This window comes from Gorilla gorilla, chromosome 13 (genome assembly GCF_029281585.2).
Source record: "Gorilla gorilla gorilla isolate KB3781 chromosome 13, NHGRI_mGorGor1-v2.1_pri, whole genome shotgun sequence".
NCBI classification, from domain to species: Eukaryota; Metazoa; Chordata; class Mammalia; order Primates; family Hominidae; genus Gorilla; species Gorilla gorilla.
In genome coordinates this window covers 93,786,091-93,809,065 of record NC_073237.2, presented here as the reverse complement: position 1 = coordinate 93,809,065, position 22,975 = coordinate 93,786,091, and the positions used below count along the sequence as shown (strand labels likewise).

Here is a 22,975-nt window from a genome sequence, read left to right as displayed (position 1 = left end):
TCCTCCTACTGGTTATTATAATAGGTTGTTTCCACTGTTTTTTGGTTCGTTTTAGCTAGTGTAAAGATGCAGGGTTTTTCTTGATATTACAATAAAAATGTTCATCAATAGGGAAGTATTGATTAAATAGAATTTTTGCATCCATTAAAAACAAATAGGAAAACCATAAAACCACCCAGAAAGTCATTAGAAAACAATACTAGACGAAGAAAAGCAGAATGCAGTATTATATCTGTACTAAGATCACAGCTTTAGAAATATACTCATGCTTGAAACCAGAGACAGGAGTAAAGAGAAACAGCAGATATAATGACAGAGCACGACTGTAAGAGATCATTAAAATTATTTCCATTATGGTTGCAATATTATTAGTACAAAAAAACAAAAACCCAACATACCTAAACTCAAGAGGCCAATGATTCAGTACTTGCTAAGTACCCAGGACAAAATGACAATATTGCATTGTTGTAGCATGAGTTCAGATTCCGCAGAAATTACCTGCAAGTTGAGCTGTGACTGCTTGGAAGGGCAGCTTTCGGAACATGTCCACTAGGGGCTGTACTTTTCTTATGTTGACTAATTCGTGTTTGCCATAATCCAGCTCATACACAGATACCAGTCCATTGGTCAGGATTCCTTTTAAAAGCACCCTGTGCCACCTAGATGTACATTAAATTAAAAAGGAAGAGAAAACACATAAACTCAGTACCTGCTTTAAGGGCAAGAAATATTTTATGATAAAAAGAAAAATTAATGCAAATTATGTTTATCAAAATTTACAACTATATTGTCAAAAAAGTTTTAAAAGCATTTCCTGCTCCTTTTTCCAAAGCTTACTATTCTCTGCTTTGCCACTGTCTTATTTGATAGAATTTGCTCATTCAAGAGACTTTTATAAGCCTCATGGAGTTAGCGAAGGAAAGAGACATATAAACTGTCAACCATCATTAAGTAGAAGAAACAAACACCATGGAGGATGACCAGGACAAAGCCAGGGGATCCCTTCACTGAAGGAGGGTGGACAGAAGATGACCACATGTTTGGATATGGTACATGCTTGGACGATGGAAAGAGAGAGGCAAGCAGGACCAGCTGGGGATGAAGAAATGCTTGAGAAGAAAAGCACAGAGGACTGGAGAGGGCATAGTGTTTTGGAGCAGAGCAAACCTTCCAGTATAGTTAGAGAGTGGAATGCGTGGAAGAATGGAAGAGAAGTCAGACTAGGAAGGCAGGCTGGGGACAGATCAAATCAGTTTTGGACAAAAAAAGTTTGCAATTTTAATTATGACAAGGACATTAAAAAAAGAACAAAACACAAGATTCAACCCACCACCTAAAATAAAGAACCTGGAAAAGGTAGAGGAGTATGAGGGAAGTGGAGTATGGCTTCAGATCTGGAGCTCAAGGCACCAGAAGGAAATCCACAGGAATCTACTTATCCCTACTGAAGCTACATCAACATCACTAAAATGAGAAAAACCCAGACTTCAAGGTTAATATATGAAAGATCACATTAAAGTCCTATAGTCTCAAATACATGATTAAAAAGTATTACTACATGAAGGAAAGGAAGATTGTTCCTAACAGCTGAAAGAAAGTGTCTGTGGAGGTGGTCTCTGCTGCTAAATGGTGGAAATTGGCCTCTAGTTCAGGTGGCATGGTCAGTCATTCTCTGGAACAGGTTTGCCAGCCAGAAGCCAGAAGCCCACCAGAACAGCAAGCCCTGTACTATAACACATTGCTGGACTGGGGCTGGCTGGAATGGACTGTTTCTCCAGCCCATATACACCTAGTATAGGAACCCATGCAGCTGCTATAGGATGAACTACAGAGAAACCCCGAAACAAAAAGGTCAGCTTTCAACACTGTAACTGGGGGCTTCTGAGGGAACTCCAGAAACTTTCAGACAGGCTCAAAGTGCAGCAAGCAATACTTCATGAGTCCCAGAGACAACTGGGACACAGAAAGGATACATAGTATGTACATGAGTTTTGGGGGCCAAATAGACCTGAATTAGAGTCCCACCTGGGCTCTTCACTTAAGCTCTGAGCCTCAATCATCTCATGTTTAATATTTAATGTAAATTCACTTACAGAAATAATACATGGAAAGTGCCTGGGACATTACTTGGCTAATAGTAGGCACTTGGCAAATGATAGTTATCATCATTATTATTAAAATGAAGACAAGCTACTATAAATAAGAACTTCAGATCAAACTGAAGAGAAATTTTCACAGGTGGAAACACTTCGGTGTAGGTTGCTAATTTGTGTAAGCACAAAAGGAGGTAAAAACACTTGGTTTCCACCAACAGCATCATCTTAAAATTGTACAGGGCAAATTGGTGGTGGTCTGTGTTTTTAGTCCATAAATAAGTGGTATAGGGCAGTGAAGAGAGAGTCCCAGAAAACTGATGTGTTGTATTTCTATTTAGTTTTCAACCTTCAAAACTAATAGCTTAAGGGAAGACTTCAGTTTTGACTAGATTACTAAAATTCAGTACTGGCATCACCTGGAATTTGTTAACAACAGATTCTGGAGCTCCACCTGCAGAGATTCTATTCAGAATACCTGGGGTAAGGAAGAAGAATCTGCATTTTTAATAGGTTTTCCAAGTTGTTCTTATGCTGAGATAGATTTGGAAACCGCTGTAATAACAATATGTATCTAAAATTTCTAAGTCTTAACTTACCATAGTTGGGAACAAAGTTTAGTAAATAGTCCTGAGTCTTAAGAAAGACAGAAGTTCTAAACATTTTATACTGATTCAGTTCATGAAGTTTTAAAAAAATCAGATTATCTGTTTTTATATACAAAACATCCCTTGATTATCTGGGGCATATTAACTAAAGTCCAAGAGTCCTGGGGCAGAATGGTTCAAAGCCATGGAGGGCAGAGTGGGGAGTGCAAGGGCTCATATTGTAGCTCTCCAGTTGATGTGTTCTCCTTCCTACCCAACCCCTTTCCTCCAAGGAGGATCTCCTCACCTTTAATCATCAATCTGCCCCCCAGAACATTAGTTTGGTTTTTAACTGTGATTGAATTATCTTACAAAGAGCTCTGATTGAGGCAAACCTACACAAACTGAATTAAACCTATTTATGCTTGTGGTTATAAATAACATGACAGTAGAAATGGTTTTTTAGAGAAGAAAAGCTTATGACATACAAATTGTATGTTTTTCAAAATGAGAGCTTTTATACGCTTCACTTTTGAGAGTTAAAAATTAGTTTTTTTCTCCCATGAAAATGACAAAACTTTATACATGCCTATGTTTGCTATCTTAAAGAATTAAAACATTTCATATAAAAAATAAGCAGTTTGACCTTTTAAACTGAGTTTTGGGGTGTGTGTGTGTGTGTGTGTGTGTGTGTGTGTGTGTGTGTGTGTGTTGGGGAGGGGTGACTGTTCTTTGTGTTCAGCATCGATAAATAAGCTTGTTCATTTCTCCTAAGCAAGCTGGCAAAGGAACAGGATGGGCATTGTGCCATTTCCCAGGGCTTCATGGCCTGAGTGGAGAGTGGACAGTGGGGTGTCTGGGCTTCACTTGGATGAAACCAGCACATCCTGCAGGGCTTTGGGGAGGTGTGGACCCAAATGTGAAAATATTAGAAAAAACACTGAAGTGCTAAAGAAATGTAAGAGAAAGTATGTTCTCATAGCCCCAAGGCCAAAGAGTAGTGAAATAAGCATTGTTGCTCCTTATGAAAGATGGCACAGATGCCAGGATGCAGCTGACGACATAAAGCAAGAGTCCTGCCATCTTCCAACAAGTGACTTTTCTTCTAAGAATCTATCCCGTAAATAAATAATCAGAAATGCAAAGATTTACATTCACTATTATTTATAATAGTGAAAAATACAGGAGAGAAAATCTTACATAACAAAATAGAATGGTAAGTAAATTATGATTTCATTGGGAAAAAGGAATTCTGTATATCATGATTAAAATAGCCATTATAAAGGTTCCTGAAGAAATTTTATCACATGGAAAATGTTCACGACATAATGTTAGGTGAAAAAAGCAGGTACAAAATTATACATACTAATAATATACCAACTATATAAATATGCACATATAAAATTAGAGGAAATACATAAGTAGTTTAACAAGTGTTATGTGTTGGTGGTTGATTTTAATTTCTTATGCTTTTTTATATTTTAAAATTTTTCCATAATATTTTTATTTTTAAAATAAAAAGTCATTAAATGAAAATCTGGTTATTTTCTGAATAAAAACATTTTTCTAATAGAAAAATGGAAAAAATATTTAAACATTCATTTTAATTATATAATTGGGTTTTAACAGGAATATGGCCAATATATTTTTTGATAAGTGACATCATTTTAAATACTAGAAAATCGGAAAAATTACTGTGTTTCTTTCACATTCAAAATTCCCATTAGTACAGTTCGAAGTCCCCCTGCCAAGATTAAGACTCTGGCATCATTTTACACATTTTTCTTAGGAGTAGAATAAAATGCTTTGTCCAAGGACCTACTTATTTTCCACTTTTGCAGCATACACTTGGTCTTTCTCCACTGCTATGTGGCGCTCTTCAGACACGCTGTAATATAGAATCATCTCTTCCATCAGAACTTCCAACTTATGTATCTCCTGCCAAGGCTGGATGACGAAGTAGCCTGGGTGACAGGCCACAGGCACATACACATCCATGTGCTCCCCTGGCTTTGATAAGTGAACAGGAGGTGGCAGTTCCTCTGTGGAGAAAGCGCTCGTATGGTCCACCATGGACTTTTTGATGACATCTGTGAGGTTCTTTCTGAAATTCTCTCCAGTGTTGCCCGACATGGGCATGTTGCCATTTTTGCTGTTGGGAGAGCCAGCTCCACTGGATATGGCACTCAAAAACACATCCTTCTGATGCTTCCACAAGTCTGCATTTGTAATCTGGCGATTAATACTGCGATGAGGATCAGGGAAGTTCTTAGGGGTAAATAAATAAACATGTGCGATCCCTCTGGTTTCATCCACTTTTGTAACCTTTGGAAAACACAAAAAACGATACAAGAAATACAAGTTCACATTAAATTTTGAGAGGCAGTTATAGTAACCTTAATCATTAAAACACAGTATTTTGCCAAAACCCTTGCTAAAATCCATTTTATTTAAGGAAAGATAAATTATCACAGCTTGGCAATGAATGGGCTCTGAAGTCAAAATAGTCTAGGAAACAGTGCAGCCTTATGGAAATAAAAAATTTACTAATCTTTAAAAAGTCTGAGAAAACTTTATAACTTGCTATAGGTCATTATCATTGACAGAAAGGATTCTATATATCATGATTAAAATAGTTTAAATTAATGACATTTCAAAACACTTAAAGTAGAAATGATAAGTATGATGAACCCTGATATACTCATCACCCAGCATCAATAATAAAAAACAATCACAATGATGGCAAAATGATTTATGAGCGTTCTGCTTAAGGCTGGTGTGTCCTCAAGACTGGGAAGGGAAGGAAAAAGCTCTGACAACCACCATATATATAAGCACCCCTCTTTCAAATTCCTTGTCTGGTCCTAGTATATGTCCTCACCCCTTTCCCCATCTCCAATTACATGGGAGGAGAGGGACCTGGGAAGAAAAAGAGGAAGCAAGCTCCACAGAACGGGTCAAAATTAGTTTTACACTTTTTGTCCAGGAGACCTTTTGACTACCTAACCATCTTTGCTCTTTCGGCCAGAGGGGTGTTTGTATGGAAATATCATACATTAATAATTGGGACTGTACTGCTGTGTGTCCCAAGGAGCTAGGTGACTGTTGGCTATTCTCATCAGCAACTCTGGTTTATCTTAGGAATGATAAAAATAAGATACTTCCAGCCACATTTATCTTTTACCAAATTGGGCTAGAAATGAAAGGCAGGAACACAGGTCTGAGGAGAGGGAGATAACAGCAAGGCAACCCATCTACAGTGATTTACTTAAAATTTCTTTTTTTTCCAACAAGATGCCTCTATTACATTCATCCTCTGAAGTACTAATTAAATAGACGGCGAATTCATTTTGAAATTTATAATACAGAAGTACAGTTTTAAAAATTAACAAAAAGTACTTTTATTGAGTAACCATCCAATATTCTGGCTTTAGGAGCTTAAAGAGTAGCTGAGAAAACAGTATTATCATGTGACAACTGAAGAATATGGCATGTAATTGTACACTATAAACCCCAGAGGAATACAAAGACAGAAAAATCACTGCTAGCTAGAATAATTTAGAGGTCTTCATGAAGATATTTTTCAAGGACATTTCATTTTAAATGTTTATATAAAACAGTCATACAATTTCCATCAGTTAACAGAGAAAAACTATCTTCTTAAATTTGTATTCTTGGATATATGAGCAATGTTTTTGATTTAAAGATGCAAAAGTACAGAAAAAGAAACAAGAGCTAGTGAAATAAGTACAGCAGATTAAATAAACTTTAGGAAAAAGAGGCTAAGAACCACAATTATAAACAGATGATTTGTTTATAATCTATTCTACTTTGTGAATAAAAAAGAAATAGAGGACTTATTTAAATGATCTTTAGAAACATTTATCAAGAGATCTGTGGTCCCTCTGTTGGGGACTTAATCCCTTATCATGAAGCAAAACAGAAGTGGAGAACCATCTCTTCTACATTAATAATGGGAAAAATTATAAGAAGGATTTAAAAATAATACTGGAGACACAGGATAACTTCTTAAATAAGAATTAAACCATAAAATATCTTACAGCTACACATGTAGCCAATTTCCTGAATATAAAAAATGTGTTGGATGTGGAAGCATCCATTTTACAGTGAGATAAAATTCCTTCACAAAAACTAAATGAGCCCTGACAGCTGCCAGCTCCCTTTCTAAATGTATCAGGCCCAACAAGATAACCAACCTTAATGCTACAGTCCGAGCAATTCAAAACAGAATCTCTTAACCACAGCACTGCATCTGGTGTCCACATGCCAATAGATTGTGGAAGATCTGCTAGACAGCACTTAATGGCCTGAAAAGAAAATATGATGGAAAAGTGAACACACCATGTTAAAATACCTGGTTATGAGTAATGTTAATATTATTTTTCTACAAATCAAATGGTATCAAGATAGACAGCAAGCAACAACAGCTAATAACGACAATCACAGTTTCTGGTTTGAGCATCTGCTATGTTCCTAACTCTATTTATATAACTACTATTGTCTTTACTCCTTTATGAGCCAGGGCTTACCCCCAGCACTCCATATACTTCCCACTGTACAATACTTCTGCATGATAGGTGTTGCAGCCCCATTTCACAGATGGGGAAATGGACTCAGAAAGACTGTATAAGATACCAAAGTTGCAAAGACAGGGTTGGGACTTTTATCAAGGTCTACCCTCTAGCTCAACTTAAAAAAAAAAAAATCAATTGTCATTTGGAGGAAATCTGACTCCTGTTGCTTCATTCAGCATTTCCTGAGTACCTCGTGGGTACCAGGCACATTTGTTTGCCTTTTGAACGAGGTTGTAATGAGAACTAAGGAGGGTGAGAAAAACTGAAATCCACAGGTCCCTAAAAGCTTCATTTTCCCCAGTGCTTTTTACCTCCTACCACCACTATACAAGCATCTGTAGAATGGCTACAACAGAGGCTAAAAAGTGAACTCAGGGATTTCCTTCAGCTTCAAGCAAACCCTCGAATCAACGGAAACAATTTTGTGAAGGGGATGAAACCCAGTTCCAGGATTCCTTTTCCTCTCTGAGCCCCTTCCTGTCTTCCTGCCTTCCTCCCTCAGGAGCTCTAAGCCTCTCCTCGCTCTGCTGGCTGGATGTGGTACCTTTCTTGTTGGAGAGGAGGTCACTTAGAGCAGACAGCACACTTGAATATCTTCAGGGGCTGGGCAGGCAATGAGGGAGTGGGGCAGACCCGATGGGGCCAGCAGAGGAGAAGGCCCCAAACTCCTAAGGAGCACTTCCCCACAAGAAGAGTGCTCAGCAGTCAGATTTTCCAATTTGTCAAGAGAGAAGCTAGAAGTAGGAATTTTTGTGTGAAATTTCCTAATTTTAAAATCCTGGCAACCAATTCACATTTTTAAAATACTTAAGAGCCAAGAGACAAAACTCAGTATTTAAGGGTTGGCTTTGGCTGACAGTCCATCAGTTTGGTACTCTGATTTAGACTCTTGGAGAGATGTTGTGAGCCAGAGGCTTGGGCTAGCTGGCTTTTAAAGTACTCCCAACCAACAGTCTTCCCATTTGTCAAATAATAAACCTAGACAAGATTATGAAAAAAAAAAGTTTAGTGATTGTTAATGCTGTAGCATACAGGTGGTACTGTTGTGGACTTTCAGACAATCACAGCGGTGGGACAGATTCCCAACTGCCCTCCAGACCAGGGGATCTTTTCTAGGTAAGCCTGGCCCTGCATGGCTGTTCCAACAAGAGGTATTATTTAGTCAGAGTAGCACTTAAAGGCCCATCAATTTCCAGAATTATGGATGAACAATGGACAGTAAAAATGATTTTGAAAAAAGCTTCTCTGTAATAGTCACAGCTAGAAAAAGCAATGGTGATGGGAGGGAGAGACATGTCAAAAGCCATGCTAATTATGGACAATGTTTTATTTACTGAGTTTGATGGCAGAAGATGTCTTCTTGAAAATATTAGTAAATGGGCATCTTGAAGTTGTAGAATACTACATTATTTTTTAAAAGATATTAATTTCTGCACAAAATCCTCTATTTCTCCTAAAGGTAGTGAGTAGTTCTAAACAATTCAAAATATTCAAAATCCTTATCATCTGAACATTCATGAATAAAGAAAGGATCAGCTGAAGTTCACCTTTTAATTAAAATGTATGGTGGGGAAGTCACCGAGAAAATGATTATGTCTAAACAGATTTCCAAAGAAAATGGTTACCTAATTAAACTAAAAACTCTAAAAATAAACATTTATACGCAATATTCTGGAACTGTACATAAGTCAGTACTGGCATCTAATTATCAAAATGGAACCTGTAACTGGACAACACAGCTTAATGACTGGATGCTCTTGAAAACAAACATTTCTCAAACAACAGTATGTAAATATGACTGGTCTTCTTGTCTAAGTCAGCAATGTTTTACTTCTGAAAACCAGCAGACAACCACATTTGGACAATTTCCAATTTTCTTAAAAATTAATGAGATCAAAACTGAGAAGGCATCTTACAATAAGATTATGAACACATCCAAATCTGTTCCAGCAAATCTCCCAGGCTGGTAACATAGTACCTGAGGTGGTATTGCAATCATTTCTTGTAGAAACCGAGGTGGAATTTCCCTGAGCTCTGACACTTTTACAGATGTCACAGTGCCAGAGTCCAGGAACTGAACATCAAGAGCCCGGCTGCTATGAACATTTGTGATCTGAAATGAGATAAGTGTTGGCTCATTTATTAGCATATTCAAAAGACCAAAATGCTTCTGTGCAATTACATTTTGTACAATCCTGAATGCATATTAAAAGGAACAGACTATCAGTGTTAAAATTTTCCTTTAATTTAAAATGTATTTATTTACTAAATATTATTATTATTATTTTGAGACGGAGTCTTGATCTGTCACCCAGGCTGGAGTGCAGTGGTGCAATCTCAGCTCGCTGCAACCTCCACCTCCCAGGTTCAAGTGATTCTCCTGCCTCAGCCTCCCAAGTAGCTGGGATTACAGGTGCCCACCACCACAACCAGCTAATTTTTTTGTATTTTTTAGTAGAGATGGGGTTTCACCATGTTGGCCAGGCTGGTCTCAAACTCCTGACCTCAAAAGATCCACCCACCTTGGCCTCCCAAGTGCTGCGATTACAGGTGTGAGCCACCGCGCCCAGCCTACTAAACATTGTTTTTGAGTAGAATTGCTTTCAACATCTAGTTAATCAGTAATAATCAGCAAACTGACAATAAACAATAAAATAAGTATAGTAATATTTATTATTTCTACAATTCTAGGATGTGATTTATTATAAAATGATTTGATACATTATTATATATTGCTGATTATAAGATACAGTCTGTTCTCCAAAATATTAAAATATAAGGGAAAAACTATTGTTTTGGGGTCAAAACAATAATTACCTTTGCAATTATTTGTATAACTATCAAGAATAAATACATGATTAAACATAGGATCTGCTTTTCACTAATTATTTTTCCTTCTCTGACTTTCCATACATCACTAAGAGAATGAGTACTCAAACCTTTTGTCTACCTTGAAGGTAGACAGTATACAATTTGATAATAACAAAAATAATACTAGATATTTATCTAAAATATTTGGACATACACTAAGAAGGCTTCTTTTTGCCAAAAATGCATAACCTAAATTTAAACATGAAGATACTCAAATTGTGAGATACTTTACAACATAATGCTATTCTTCAAAAAAGTCAGGAATAGCAAAGAAAGGCTGAGTAACTGCCGGGCTGGAGTATACTAAGAAGACATGACAACTAAAGACAATGTGGGATCCAGATTGGATGCTGGAGCAGAAAAAGTACTTTGTGGGACAATTTGGGAAATGTATGTTCTGTGGATTAACTAATGGTTTTGTATTAATGTCAATTTCCTGGCTTTGATAATTATGCAATGGTTATATAGATGTTAACATTTGAGAAGGTAAAAGGCCAATGAGACCTCTTTGTGCTATTTTTGCAACTTGTAAAAAAGGAAAATTATTTCAAAATAAAAAGTTGAAAAAGTTAGTATGCACACATTTATATATTTTAAATTAAATCACACAGAACTTTAAGATCTGAAGAATGCCATGATCTTTTCAACGAGTCATGTTTTTGAAGTTTATACCTAGGCACATACCCCTTGGTCATACGACCCGAGATTTCAGCCTTCTGACATACATTCACATTAATAGCAATAATTACTTCAAAACTGCTACTCTCATTAAAGTAGACATGACCAAGTTTTATTTAAATAATGAAAAAAATCAATTCAATTAAGTTATCAAAATGTTGCTGTGCAGCATTTAAAAAATTCAATAAAGCAACGATTCTTACCTTTTGGGGGTTGATTTGAGAATCTTACAAAATTATGCATATTTTTCCCCCAAAATATATAATACAAGCACACACACAATTTGCATACAATTCCAGGAGGGTTGAGGGACCCCCCTGAAAGTTGAGGTCCTTGCATCTAGGTTAAGAACCTCTGTATCAAAGAAAAAAAAGAAAAAAAAAATCAAGCCAATATTTTTTCTTAATTTTTTTTTTTTTAGTTTTTTTTTTTTCTTTTTGGTTTTGTAGAGATGGTATCTCACTATTGTGACCAGGCTGGTCTCAAACTCCTGACATCAAGTGATCCTCCCGCCTTGGCCTCCCAAAGTGCTGGGATTATAAGTGTGTGCCACCTCAAACTAGATGAAGAGAGGGAGGGAAAGCAACCACAAAAATCCAAAACCCGCCTTTTTAAAAACATATAGAAACGCAAGATAAACCACAACAAAACTCCTTTCAAGTTCGTAACTGAGCTTGCAAGAAAATAAGACAATTGTTAGTGACTAGAAATAGAAGAGTATGTGAACATTAAAGCCAAAATTGTCCTGGGCAGGAGACATGGCCTTAGATCCAGGCAGGAGGCAGGGAGGATCTGACACTGCCCCATGAAGCCACAGTTCTTAAAGGGATATATTCTCAATGGAGGGCAACTTTGGAGAGCAATTAAGCAAGATCTAGTAAAATTGAAGATATGCATTCCCAATACCTAGAAACTCCATTCCTATGTATGTACCCTGGAAGACACAGACAGGAAGGTTCAAAAAATTAGGAACAATCTAAATATCCATCATCAGGAAGATGGAGTGATAACGTTGGCATATTAATAGTGTTGAATCACACAGCAGTAAAAATAGATAAACTACAGCTGCACACATCAACATGAATGAATCTCACAAACATAATGAATGAAAAAGCATGACCAATACCTCTTACTACTTATATAAAGTTTGAAAATATTTATTCATTTAGTTATACTTATTCATTTGCCTTTATATTATACACACATATTCATTAATATATTTCCACTTTTTAAATATTAAAAATATATAGTAAAAGTGTGTATCTACAAGTACAAATACAGTAAGAATATAAACAAGTAAGAATGAGAAAAAAACAAATGAAACTGGGGTGGAGGCAGAAGAAAGGAGATGTAAACTTTCTTCGACCATAACTTCAACCAGGAAATTTCAACCATACTGGTCATGTTTTATTTCATAAACTGATGATGAGTCTGTGAGTATTTATTCAATTTTTTAAAAAACCTATGTGTATATTTGAAATATTTCACAATAAGTTAAGATTAAAAAGCCAAGTGACTGATTTTTACCTCTACTCGTAACCATTTTCCTTTGCAATGGAAGAGGCAGATTTTCCCACAGAAGGGTAATGAAACAAAGCACTCAGAGGTCATGTGCTGCAAAACAGAAATGCATGATACTCTTATTACTCTTAGCAAAGAGCATATTGCTACACCATTAGAAAAACAGATCGCTGTGGCACTGGCAGACTTAACCGACATGTAGTCAGACTTCCAGCAATGGATGCAGCAAACACACAGGGTTATAAAACTTTTGTCTTGTTACTCATACATTTGTTGACATCAGTAGTTTACTCTCCCTACATGCACATGGCTCATAAATCAGCATTGTTAACATGTCTAAAAACATTAGCATAAGATCGTTATGATTCACTTAGGCACTGGCTCCATCAGTTACACATGAAGAGAGGTGTTGAATCTGACAAAAAGGAGAACAGTGAGGAGGTTGCGAGAGCTGTCTGTGGGCCTATTCTTTTCATCTCTTCACATTTAGATGCAAAGATAACATTTTAATTCCAAAACAAAGAAATGTTATCAACACAAATATGTATGTCAGTGCCAGTTAAATACCAACAAATCACAGCTGTAAAGATGAAGTCTCCTCATCTTCCTCTTCTGCTGTAGTTTGAAGTTGGGGGTACCTATCCATGGTCTCTTTCTGTTCAGGGTGTGTGTTTCTACTCTCCCCAAAGGCAATGTCTCACTTAGGTTACGAGTGCAGTAGGAAATATCGAGTCCTTTTCACCACCAAAGGTTATAAGGACAACATCCATACAAATGAGTCACTGGAGTCAGCCAAGCTGGGGGTTTCAGATTTTTCAAAGATAGACTTAAAATTAAACCTCTGTAACACAGAACAAGATAAAGATATAGGAATGTCTCAATTCCAGACTGTACTTGAATGCGGGTTTAACCTGATTCGGCACATATTTTGGCATACCTATTCTACATAAGACACTAGATTAGATACTGTAAGGGATGCAGAAAATTGGTAAGGCATAGTCTATGCCCTCAAGAAGCATACGGTCTAGAAAGGCAAATAAGTACCCAAATAGCTAAAATATAAACCTGAATATGAATGCCCTGAGGTGCCTGATGTGCTTTGTGGGTTAGAGGGAAGAGTTCACTTCCAGGGACGAGGGGGTAAGGGCAGAAGTGGCAGTAGGGTTTAGTGATTTGGAAACCACAGCATATTCTGAAATATGACCATAATGTCCTAATGGAGGTAAGGAAACCATTTTAGAAACTTAAAGCACAATAAAACCTCTACAGAGCTCGATTCAGAAAAAAATAGTAGAATTAAAGGATAAGGAGCTTATTAATACAATTTGAACTGCAGAACCAAATTTATCAGGTGGCAGGTTCTCAGGGTCCATAAAGAGCTCAAGGAGTGATGGCTAAGGAGGAAGATGAAGGCAGAATTAAGGAGGAAAGTTTTATTATCCTCCTAAATTCCAAGGTTTCTCCTTGCCTGAGGCAGAAGAGTCAGCTGGCTCTAGCAGACAGTCACAGGCAGCTGCTCTGTGGCATCATCAACTGCATGTTATAAATAACACATCTACCGACTGCTGCGCACTGACTACATGCCAGGCAGTGTCCTCAGGACAATCCTATAGGGTACACACTATTGCTATCTTCGTTTTACATTGCAGAAACTAGTGTTGTGTTTTTCTTTTAAAGCTCTGAAGTCTGGAGCTCTTTACCTACTATTCTAGAGATACCATTTCAGACTACTAAAAAATCGTTCATACAAAAAAAATTGTTCATACTTCTGCAATTTAGTAAATTACTCTTGCTTGTAATTTTAGGGCTAATTTTAGAGGTAGAAGAGGTTCTGCTATACCTTGCAATGGAAGTAGTCCTCTATCTTACGTAGAAGGTCACTGAGCTTGTTCAGACCCTTACAAGGCACCTGGCAGTAGAGTGTCCCATCAGAGCAAATATTAGTTACTTTGACATTTGTGTACATGGCGTCAACCTATAACAGACAAAGGATACCTCGTGAATGCTTGAGAGCAGAATGCAGCTCTTATCTACCTAAAGGGAATCTACCTAAACATCCCATAAGAAGTCTTTGCATTTTAAAATCTTTAAGTTAGAGTATATGTAAGATGAAATGCAATTTATAGCTTAAATGTACAAAACTAATTTGGATTCTTTTCTTTTTAAGAGAAATGTCTAATATCATTTATGCCAAGCACAAAATAGACATTGTGCATACATTCCCATACTCCATTGTCTGAAAGGCCAAGACTATCTTTAATGTTGGTTTATTTTCTCCCCATTTATTTAGAAAAAGAATTACACAAACCATGTTTTGTAACATTAACAGAAGTGAAAATAAACTCTCACAAAATCAAATCCATCATCAGTCTACTTTCTAACCTGTGTCCAGAGGTCATATGAATTTGAGTAATTTTAAAAAACCATAATCAAAATAAATATTCAATTTTACCCATTTTTAGTCAAACCATAATAAAGACATTCACAGTGGTTCTACTTATTAAAACAGAAGTTTTCCCATTGTTTCTATGAAATCTTTAAAATGACCATTTTTAACATCTCATCCTATTCTCTTGGGTAGATATTCTATAATTTATTTAAAGGCTTCCTTCTTTTGGGGCATTTATGTTCTTCACATTAAAAAAAAGTTAAAGCTAATAATCAACATCTTCGTGGACCCAATTTTCCCTTCTTTTGTGTTATTTTTCCTTATTATCTTTACAAAATAATCTCATATAAAATCAATAGATGCTCATTGCAGAAAATGGAAAATAAAAAATCCAGTTCCTAAGAAACAATTACTCTGAACATTTTGGTACTTTTTTCCCTTCTAGCCCCACTCCCTCCTTTTTTCCCCTCAATGTAAATGTAATCTGTCTCTATCAATTGTTAGCCTAAAATGTATAATATTCTGGTGATTTTTCTCTCATACAAAATGTGTAACAAGCAACAACAGTGATCACAGTGGTACCTGCAGGTGAACCTCTAGTGACTTGTCACATATAGCCTTCAAGCAGGTGGCATTGATATTGATATCATCTTCTCCTGAGGTATCGTACAGAACAACAAGTGGAATGTCAGCTTTGTCAAGTATTTCCACTGCAAAGATCTTTCCACAAGTTAAAGATTCAACCACCTTCACTAGATCAGGGTCATCGCTTAGGACTTCCAAGCCTGAAAAATATTGAATCTTTTAATTTCTACTTAATTAGAAAAATCATTTCAAGATGAATAGATGGATTGTGTCTGTTTTGACCATGATTAAAATTATAAGCCTACTGCAAAATTACTAAATTTTATATGAAAGCTTTGTTTTACAATCTTTATCTTACCTCTTAGGTTTTAAAAAAATATAATGTAAATGCCCTTTTGAATGATACACTAAGGCAGGCAATCTTAAAACAAGCAGAGAAACGGATAATCAATCAGAATTTCTACCTTGGGAGAAACAGTCTTCACTTTATACATGAACACATATTTAAAACCAAAAAACTAACACATATGAGAAGCCATCAATTATGTCTTCCAGTCATATGTTTGTAATGCACTTCCTACATATATACAATTATTTTTCTTATAAAATGAACACACATTTATTGGAAATTGAGACAACCACTATTGTTTCTTTTTTATTGACCCTTAGGATACCAAAGAACCTTCTCATTTATCAAAGACAGATTAAGTAGTGTTTAACATAACACAGGTATTAGATGAATTTTGTTGTAGTCCAACTACTCTCTAAATTCTTAGAAAATTATAGTTCCACATAACATATATGACAATTCTACGTTAATGTATTAAATGAATTAAAACTAGCTCATATTCCCCCAATGGTACTATAATGCCTATTTCCATATTTTTCTACTTTAAATCCACAAGCTAAAATTCAGACTCCTCCGAGTTTTTTCTTCTTCTTGTTCTGTTCTCCAGACATATAACTTTGAACTTTTCTCAAACATTTAATTTCAACACCCTAAATCCTGTCCTATGCTCTTGATGCACTCTTTCCAACACCAACTTCTAAAAGTTGTTAACAAGTTTTTAAAATTTCTTCAGGTTAATCTCACAGATAAGAGTCAAACCCAGCTCCTGTGACATAAGAATTCATCCCACTGGGAAGGAGGCATTTCTTCAGAGTACTAATTTTCATGAAATAATTATGATCATTTTCTGCATTTGGCTCAAGTCCCCCCGGCATGGTGCATATTTCAATGCCTTTCCTTATCACAAACATGACCAATGTGTCATCTGTCCTTTAAGTTTATCCCTACATGGCACTCTCATACAGGTGGATTCCTCTGTTTCCTTTAGGAGGAAGGAAAAGAACAATGATACATCTACTATGCCAAAAACTGCATGTGACCTGTGATCAAACCCATGCTTGGGCACATGAGGGTGTGTCAGTCACACCCCCACAGCATCACCACAGTCCATCTCAGTGGGAAAGGGGCTGAGAGTCACCTCACAACATGCTGAACAACATATTGAAACTGATCAAATGTCATGAAACAGGGCCTCTATCAATTGTTACTAGGGCAGTTAGAACAAGAAAAATCCCTTTAAGATGGCTGACATTTTTATAAGAAATTATAATACATTTTTATATATAACATAAAATATAAAAACATAACATTTTTATAACGGTATCTTATAAAGAATACATTCGACATGAATTTAAACCTTTCAAGAAGTAACACATTATAACATGAGATACTTAGTCCATTTTAGGATTCAACTATCCAAATGTACAGTGGTAATAGCCTATTGAAATGGAGAGAGTTTTTAAAAAAGTTCCTCTTACCTGCAAGCTTACATTTTGTAGCTTGAAATGAGAGTGAACAAAACTTCGGGTTTAATTTGTATGCTTTGCTTTTTTCAACATTTTCACTAAAACCATAGTCAACATAGCATACCTAATGATTAAAAAAACAGAATGTTTAGTTCTTCATCCTCTCTTTAAAAAATTCATTTGATACACTTAATTGGCTCAATCTTATCCCATGATCAGCAAGCTGAGTGGCAGAGTGGCACCTGGAAAAAGCTGGGGAGGTGCCCCTGACTTACCACAGAAGAGAAAGGCTGGAGCTGAGACCAAGGAAACCAGGGGTCCTGGTTCCAGGTCCCAGTCTTCTACCTCACCCTACCCCTTCAATGGGAAGAACAAGACTGCTCAGCCCTGCCACCTTGCTGTCGCCAGTCTTTCAGCAGCCTATCTACCTGGTTCTGCCAACTCTGCTCCCCTTCCCTTTGGTGCTTTCATTAATATCATAATGCCTATATCAGCTTATTCTTTTTTGAGTTACACATTTCCACCCGTTCCCTGGACAGCAGTATTTGTTTCTATGGCAGGCATCATCCTTGTGGTATTTATCAGATTCTAAATCCCCAAAGCAGCATTTGTGATGGCTATTCTCAGCTACTGTGCTTCCAGGGACCGAGATGCTTCATCAATGACAACAATGGTATCACTGCTGAACAACATGGAATTCTAAACTAAAAAACAGGCATACCTATTTTTTTCAAGGGTGTGAAGCTGGGTTAGGCCTTCTTTCAGCTCAGCAAAAAGGCCTAAGTCTGCTGAACAGAGGTCTGTGTTTGCAGAAACCTGCACAACTTTTCCTCACCATTAGCACAGACTGTTAAGAGCCTGGATATTATTTTTAAGAATATTTATAGAATCTTCAGTTTAAAAGGATTATATAAACACAAAGCCTTTTTTGAGAAAAATAAAAATCTAGAAACATTAAGCTATGGTTTAGAATAACTAAGAACCTAAGGGAAAATGTTGAAAACCTAATATGCATCTCTAATTAAAGGAGATGATGGTTATTGAAAGAAACAAAGCAAACAAAACAACAAACACCAGGGCAAAGTCTTGGCCTTAATACCAAGTAACATGAGGTAGGTTCCTTTCACTGCCTCCCTGAAAATAAAGTCCACAGGCCAGCTTCTTAGTACCTAGATTATGGTACTAAACACACGAAACAAAAACCCTCCCCAGCAGAGAATCTAAGGGAAAAAAGCAGAAGACACCACTAACTCCTTTCCTTGGCCATGTGATAAGCGGGCCTGTGGGGCCTGTCTACCTTGTATCAGAAAGACCATCTCTTAGAATCCACATCTGACTCAACACTGACTTAGGCCTAGATCGCTGGTAGGGCTGCATGTCAGGCAGCTGGCCATTTAAGTGCACAAGTCTATTTCTCCAATCCTAAATTAGCACCTGCTTTTGCTTCTCATAGGCCTCAGGAGTCAGGCAGCTCTCATTTCCTTTAATAGCTATCACCACCTACAACTTAGATTCTGTTCTTCCCAGGCCCAAAATGGAGGTAACGTGGTCTGACAATAGGACATAGCATGTGAAATCATGACTCCTGGGAAATTCAGAATGTATTCTTAGCACAAGAACAGATTAAAGAATAACTGCTCCAAAGCCTAAAAAGAAAGTGTTTCTGAACTGTTTGTAGCTTCTTTTCTTGTTTTTAATCATACATGTTTGTACGGCAACTGCAGTTTATAAAACACTTCTCCATGCATTGTCCAGTGTGACTCTCACCACACTCTGCTCTGTGTCCTTTGCTCTGTGAGGGCTCAGTAGTCTCTCTCTCTCTAATGTCCTGGGATCAGGGCCAGTAGTCACATAATCTGGCATAAGGCCCCAGTCCATTCCTGGTTCTCTGGCACCATCAAGTGGCCAAAGGTCTCCCAGCACTACCTATCACCCAGCAGACTCCCCTGGGATGTGGGCCTGGGTCAGGCCAAACTGGCACCAGCCTCAGCAGGTGACCGCATCTCCTGTTTCTCCTACTCACCACGGATCTGACAGGGAAAGCAAGGAAGGAATCAGTACTTACCACCAGACAAAGTTCAATTCAAGTGAAGCAAGACTGGTGCTAAGTAGCTGGGGTTTCTCCAAATAAAGGGAGAAATCGTCTCTGTCAGCTTCAAGGGGATGTGGGGAACAAGTTCAGGCCCGGATTGCTACAATCACCGCTGTCCCAAGAGCTTGCTACTGCACAAGATACTGAGCTACCTTTTTTATTCTTCACATCCAGCCCATAATTCTCAGCAGCAATGACGAGGCCGGTCACTCCCTTCTTCAAGAGACGCTTTCTTTTTCTGGCTTCTGTGACACCACTCTCTTGGTTTTTCTTCTTTGGCCATCTTTACAGGCTTTTCTGCTCCCCTTATGCCTCCATGTAAATACTGAAGGGTTTCAGGACCTGGGCCCAGGCCCCTCCTCCTCTCTACGTGTATTCTCTCTCTAGGGGATCTCATCTTGTCCTGTGATTTCACATAGCACCTATATGCTGATGCCTCCCAACCTGACACATCTCCAGTCCTAACTGCTCCCTGAGCTCCAAATTCATCCATGTGACATCTGATAGCTATTCTCAAACCTAGCAGGTCCTATGAAATTCTCAATTGTTCTCCACAACGGTTTTTCTCTCTGACTTCCCAATTTCAACAAATGGCACCAATATCTAGTCAATTGCTCAAGCCCCAAACCCAGTAGCTTATCTTGAATCTTCTCTTTTGCTTACCACCCACTTCCAACAGGTCAGTGTCCTGTCAGTTCTACCTCCAAATATATCCTGAATCTCTTCCACTACCTCCATCTTCACTAATCCAGGTTACAAGGTAGCTGGCTATTACAACAGCCACCTAACCAGTATTACTTTCCTTCTGTGCCCTACTATAATACAATCCATTCCCCCACAACAGTCCCAGAATGATTTCTGAAGCATCTAAATGAGATCACATCACTCTGCCTATCTCTTGCTTCAGAGTTATTTTCTATCATAGTTATTTCCTTTATTGGTTATTTCCTTCATTGTACTAAAATTGTTTTGTGTGTTTACTGTATGCTTGTCATCTCTCTCTTCTCACTAGAATGTAAGCTTCTTGAGAACAAGGACTTGTATGTTTTGTTCTTGGCTCCAGTAAAAAGTGAAAAAGTGTATCAGGTATATACAACATGATGAGAGTGTCTGAATTTACACATAAGCAATCAGGGAAGTTAAATAACTTTCCTAAGGCCACACAGCTAGAAATGGCAAAGCTGAGACTCAGTTCTATCTGACACGAGAGCCTGAATTCCCAAAGCAGAAGGAGGGAGGGAGGAAAGAAAGTGACTGCCCTATAGACTTCAGACTGGGAGATATCCTTGTGGAATATCTGCATTATTTATTGTAAATATTGTTACACTGTTAACGTGTCACTAGGATTTACATATGATTCTTCTCTTCATAAGAAATCTCTGTGCCTCAAAATAGCTTAGCTTTTGTTGAACTTCCTAAGGGCCGGGGGAGTGAAATGGCCAGGAAACAGAAGTTTATCTAGGAACATTTAGGGATAGTTATCTCCTATCAACTAGAGACCCAGAGGAATGGAGGGACTTGACCAAAGGCACACACCCAAATACAGGCAGACTCAGGACTACTGCCCAAGCCCTGTGTTCTCCTTTGGTCCAGTGACCATCGTGGTCCTTAGCTTCTTCCAGGTTTCAAACTTTATCCAAGTATAATTTACACTGAATAAAAGATACCCGTTTACAATACAGTTTGATGGGCTTTGATCAATGTATACATCCATATAATCATCACCATAATCAACATATAGACCATTTACACCACCCCAAAAAGTCTCCTTTTGCCCTTTGCAATTAGCCCCCCTCCACCTCCTGTCCCAGGCAACCACTGATCTGATTTCTATCACTGCAGATGAATTTTACCTGCTCTTAGACATCATTTACACGAAATCATACATTACTCTCTTGTGCCTGGCTTCTTTTGCTCAGCACAAACTCTGTGAGGTTTGTCCATGAAACTATTTATATCAGTAGTTAATTCCTTTGTATTGTTAACAGTGTTCTACTACATGAATCAACTATAATTTGTTTTTATGATTCACCTGTTGGTGAACATTTGGGCTGTGTCCAGTTTGGGGCTATTAATAATAATGCTGCAACACACATGTATGTACAAGACACCTTGTGGGCCTTAGGGGTCATATGGTAAGTGTTCATAAGAAACTGGCAAACTATTTTCCAATTTTCAGATTTTTAAAGTCAGTCAAATTACTTAAAATTTGTGCCTTTGTAGATTCAGCTGGGGAATTTCCTAAATGCCTCTGCAAATGGGAAAGGGTGGCTGGGTGGTTGGGTGAGCTTACTTCTGGAGAGGGTCAGGGCCTCTCCTATTGAGCAACCTGCTAAAAAACAGCAGTATCCCTTTCTGACCTCCTAACTCCCACTTGTAGCTAGGGTTCAGTGGCCAGTAACTGATGGACTTAAGCCTGCGTTCAGGGACTGGTCATTTGCACTCAATGACACATATAGGATTACTGGCTGGCGGCTGATAGTGACACATGGAATAAGGTTTTGTATTATGGAACAGAGGCTGCAGAAATAGAAACATATTTCCCTGCTTGCAAAATCTAGAGAAAACCAAAAGATCTTAGATACATTCCCCTCACAGTCCAAGAGCGCTCTGTATAAATACAAGGGACTATAGAAGTGGGGAACTAGGGTCACCCTTCTACACAGTGTCCTTCCCATCATGAAGGACAGAAATGAACCCAAGTCTTAAAGTGCATTTCCCTTTAGGGAAGGGAGACATCTTAACAATCGAGAAAGAAAAGACTTTCTCTCCCTCCAAATTCTCTATCAAGTAGCAGGCCCATTATTCAAAGGATAAATTCCAAATAGACACACAGCTTCCACCAAGATAGAAAGAAGTAACACATTATAGATATACTAGTACAACTGACCACACAGCACACGGAGCTAATACCTAATTTCTCTGCATGTTATTTGGGTGTTCCAAGGCCCTGAGACACTACCGCTCTCAGGGAAACTGTGCTTCTTGGTCTCTGCATTGACGGTATGAAGAGGCAAAGTGCAGAGGCTGATATCCACAAATGTAGCCAAGCCCAGAAGAGTCTGCTGATGGAAGCAAGTGGCAAATGGGCCCACTGGCCTTTTCAAGAGGGTGGAGAGGGCTACGCTGGGAGCAGCTGTGGAGAAGGACCTGTGTCTTGGCTACAGAAGAGGGAGAAGAAGAATTGTCTCCTTTGGTCTGTATGGCTTCCCTCACTCCGAAGTACTTGCCTTGATAAGAGGCCCACAGAGTTCTGGTCAGTATTCATTATACATCCCCTGGGAATAGGAAGTGTCTTTCCCTGATTGGATAATGTGTTATGAATACTCCCATGGGGAATTTATTTTTTTAACTAAAACTCTGAGATAATAATAACTACCACGAATTTAAAGGCTGACAGGGATAACCTTTTACAGATATTATCTTTTCAACTTCCATTGAAAACTACATTTAATTATAGGATACAACATTTAAATTTCAAAAATGTAAAAAATATTTACATTTGGAAAATAATAAGGTATTTGTATCCATAATGCTATGACAAAGTAAACAGTGCTTGCCTTTATTTTGTTCTCTTCTGTTGAGATGACCTGTGCCCGTAACCAGGCGTCCTCCTCTGCATTTACGGCCAGCAACTGCCCAACATTCACAGCCTGGACTGGTGTGACCTTAGGATTCTTACTGTAATATTCCTTCATCTCATCTTCCATTAATTCCTGAGCAGCAGAATAGTCTTTGCCCACATACCT

General features: G+C 37.8%; 1 protein-coding gene across 1 annotated transcript in view; it reads right to left on the bottom strand.

Moving 5' to 3' along the window:
• TDRD7 (tudor domain containing 7) overlaps nt 1-22,975 on the bottom strand; it is an 82,621-nt gene that overhangs the window by 8,317 nt on the left and 51,329 nt on the right. Inside the window, exons 8-16 of the mRNA XM_004048322.5 lie at nt 22,787-22,973; nt 17,147-17,258; nt 15,317-15,519; nt 14,186-14,320; nt 12,352-12,438; nt 9,254-9,388; nt 6,898-7,008; nt 4,503-5,005; nt 499-659 (exon numbers count right to left, since the gene is read on the bottom strand). Coding sequence (XP_004048370.1) covers nt 499-659; nt 4,503-5,005; nt 6,898-7,008; nt 9,254-9,388; nt 12,352-12,438; nt 14,186-14,320; nt 15,317-15,519; nt 17,147-17,258; nt 22,787-22,973 — 1,634 coding nt within the window. The remainder of the gene's footprint in view (nt 1-498; nt 660-4,502; nt 5,006-6,897; nt 7,009-9,253; nt 9,389-12,351; nt 12,439-14,185; nt 14,321-15,316; nt 15,520-17,146; nt 17,259-22,786; nt 22,974-22,975) is intronic.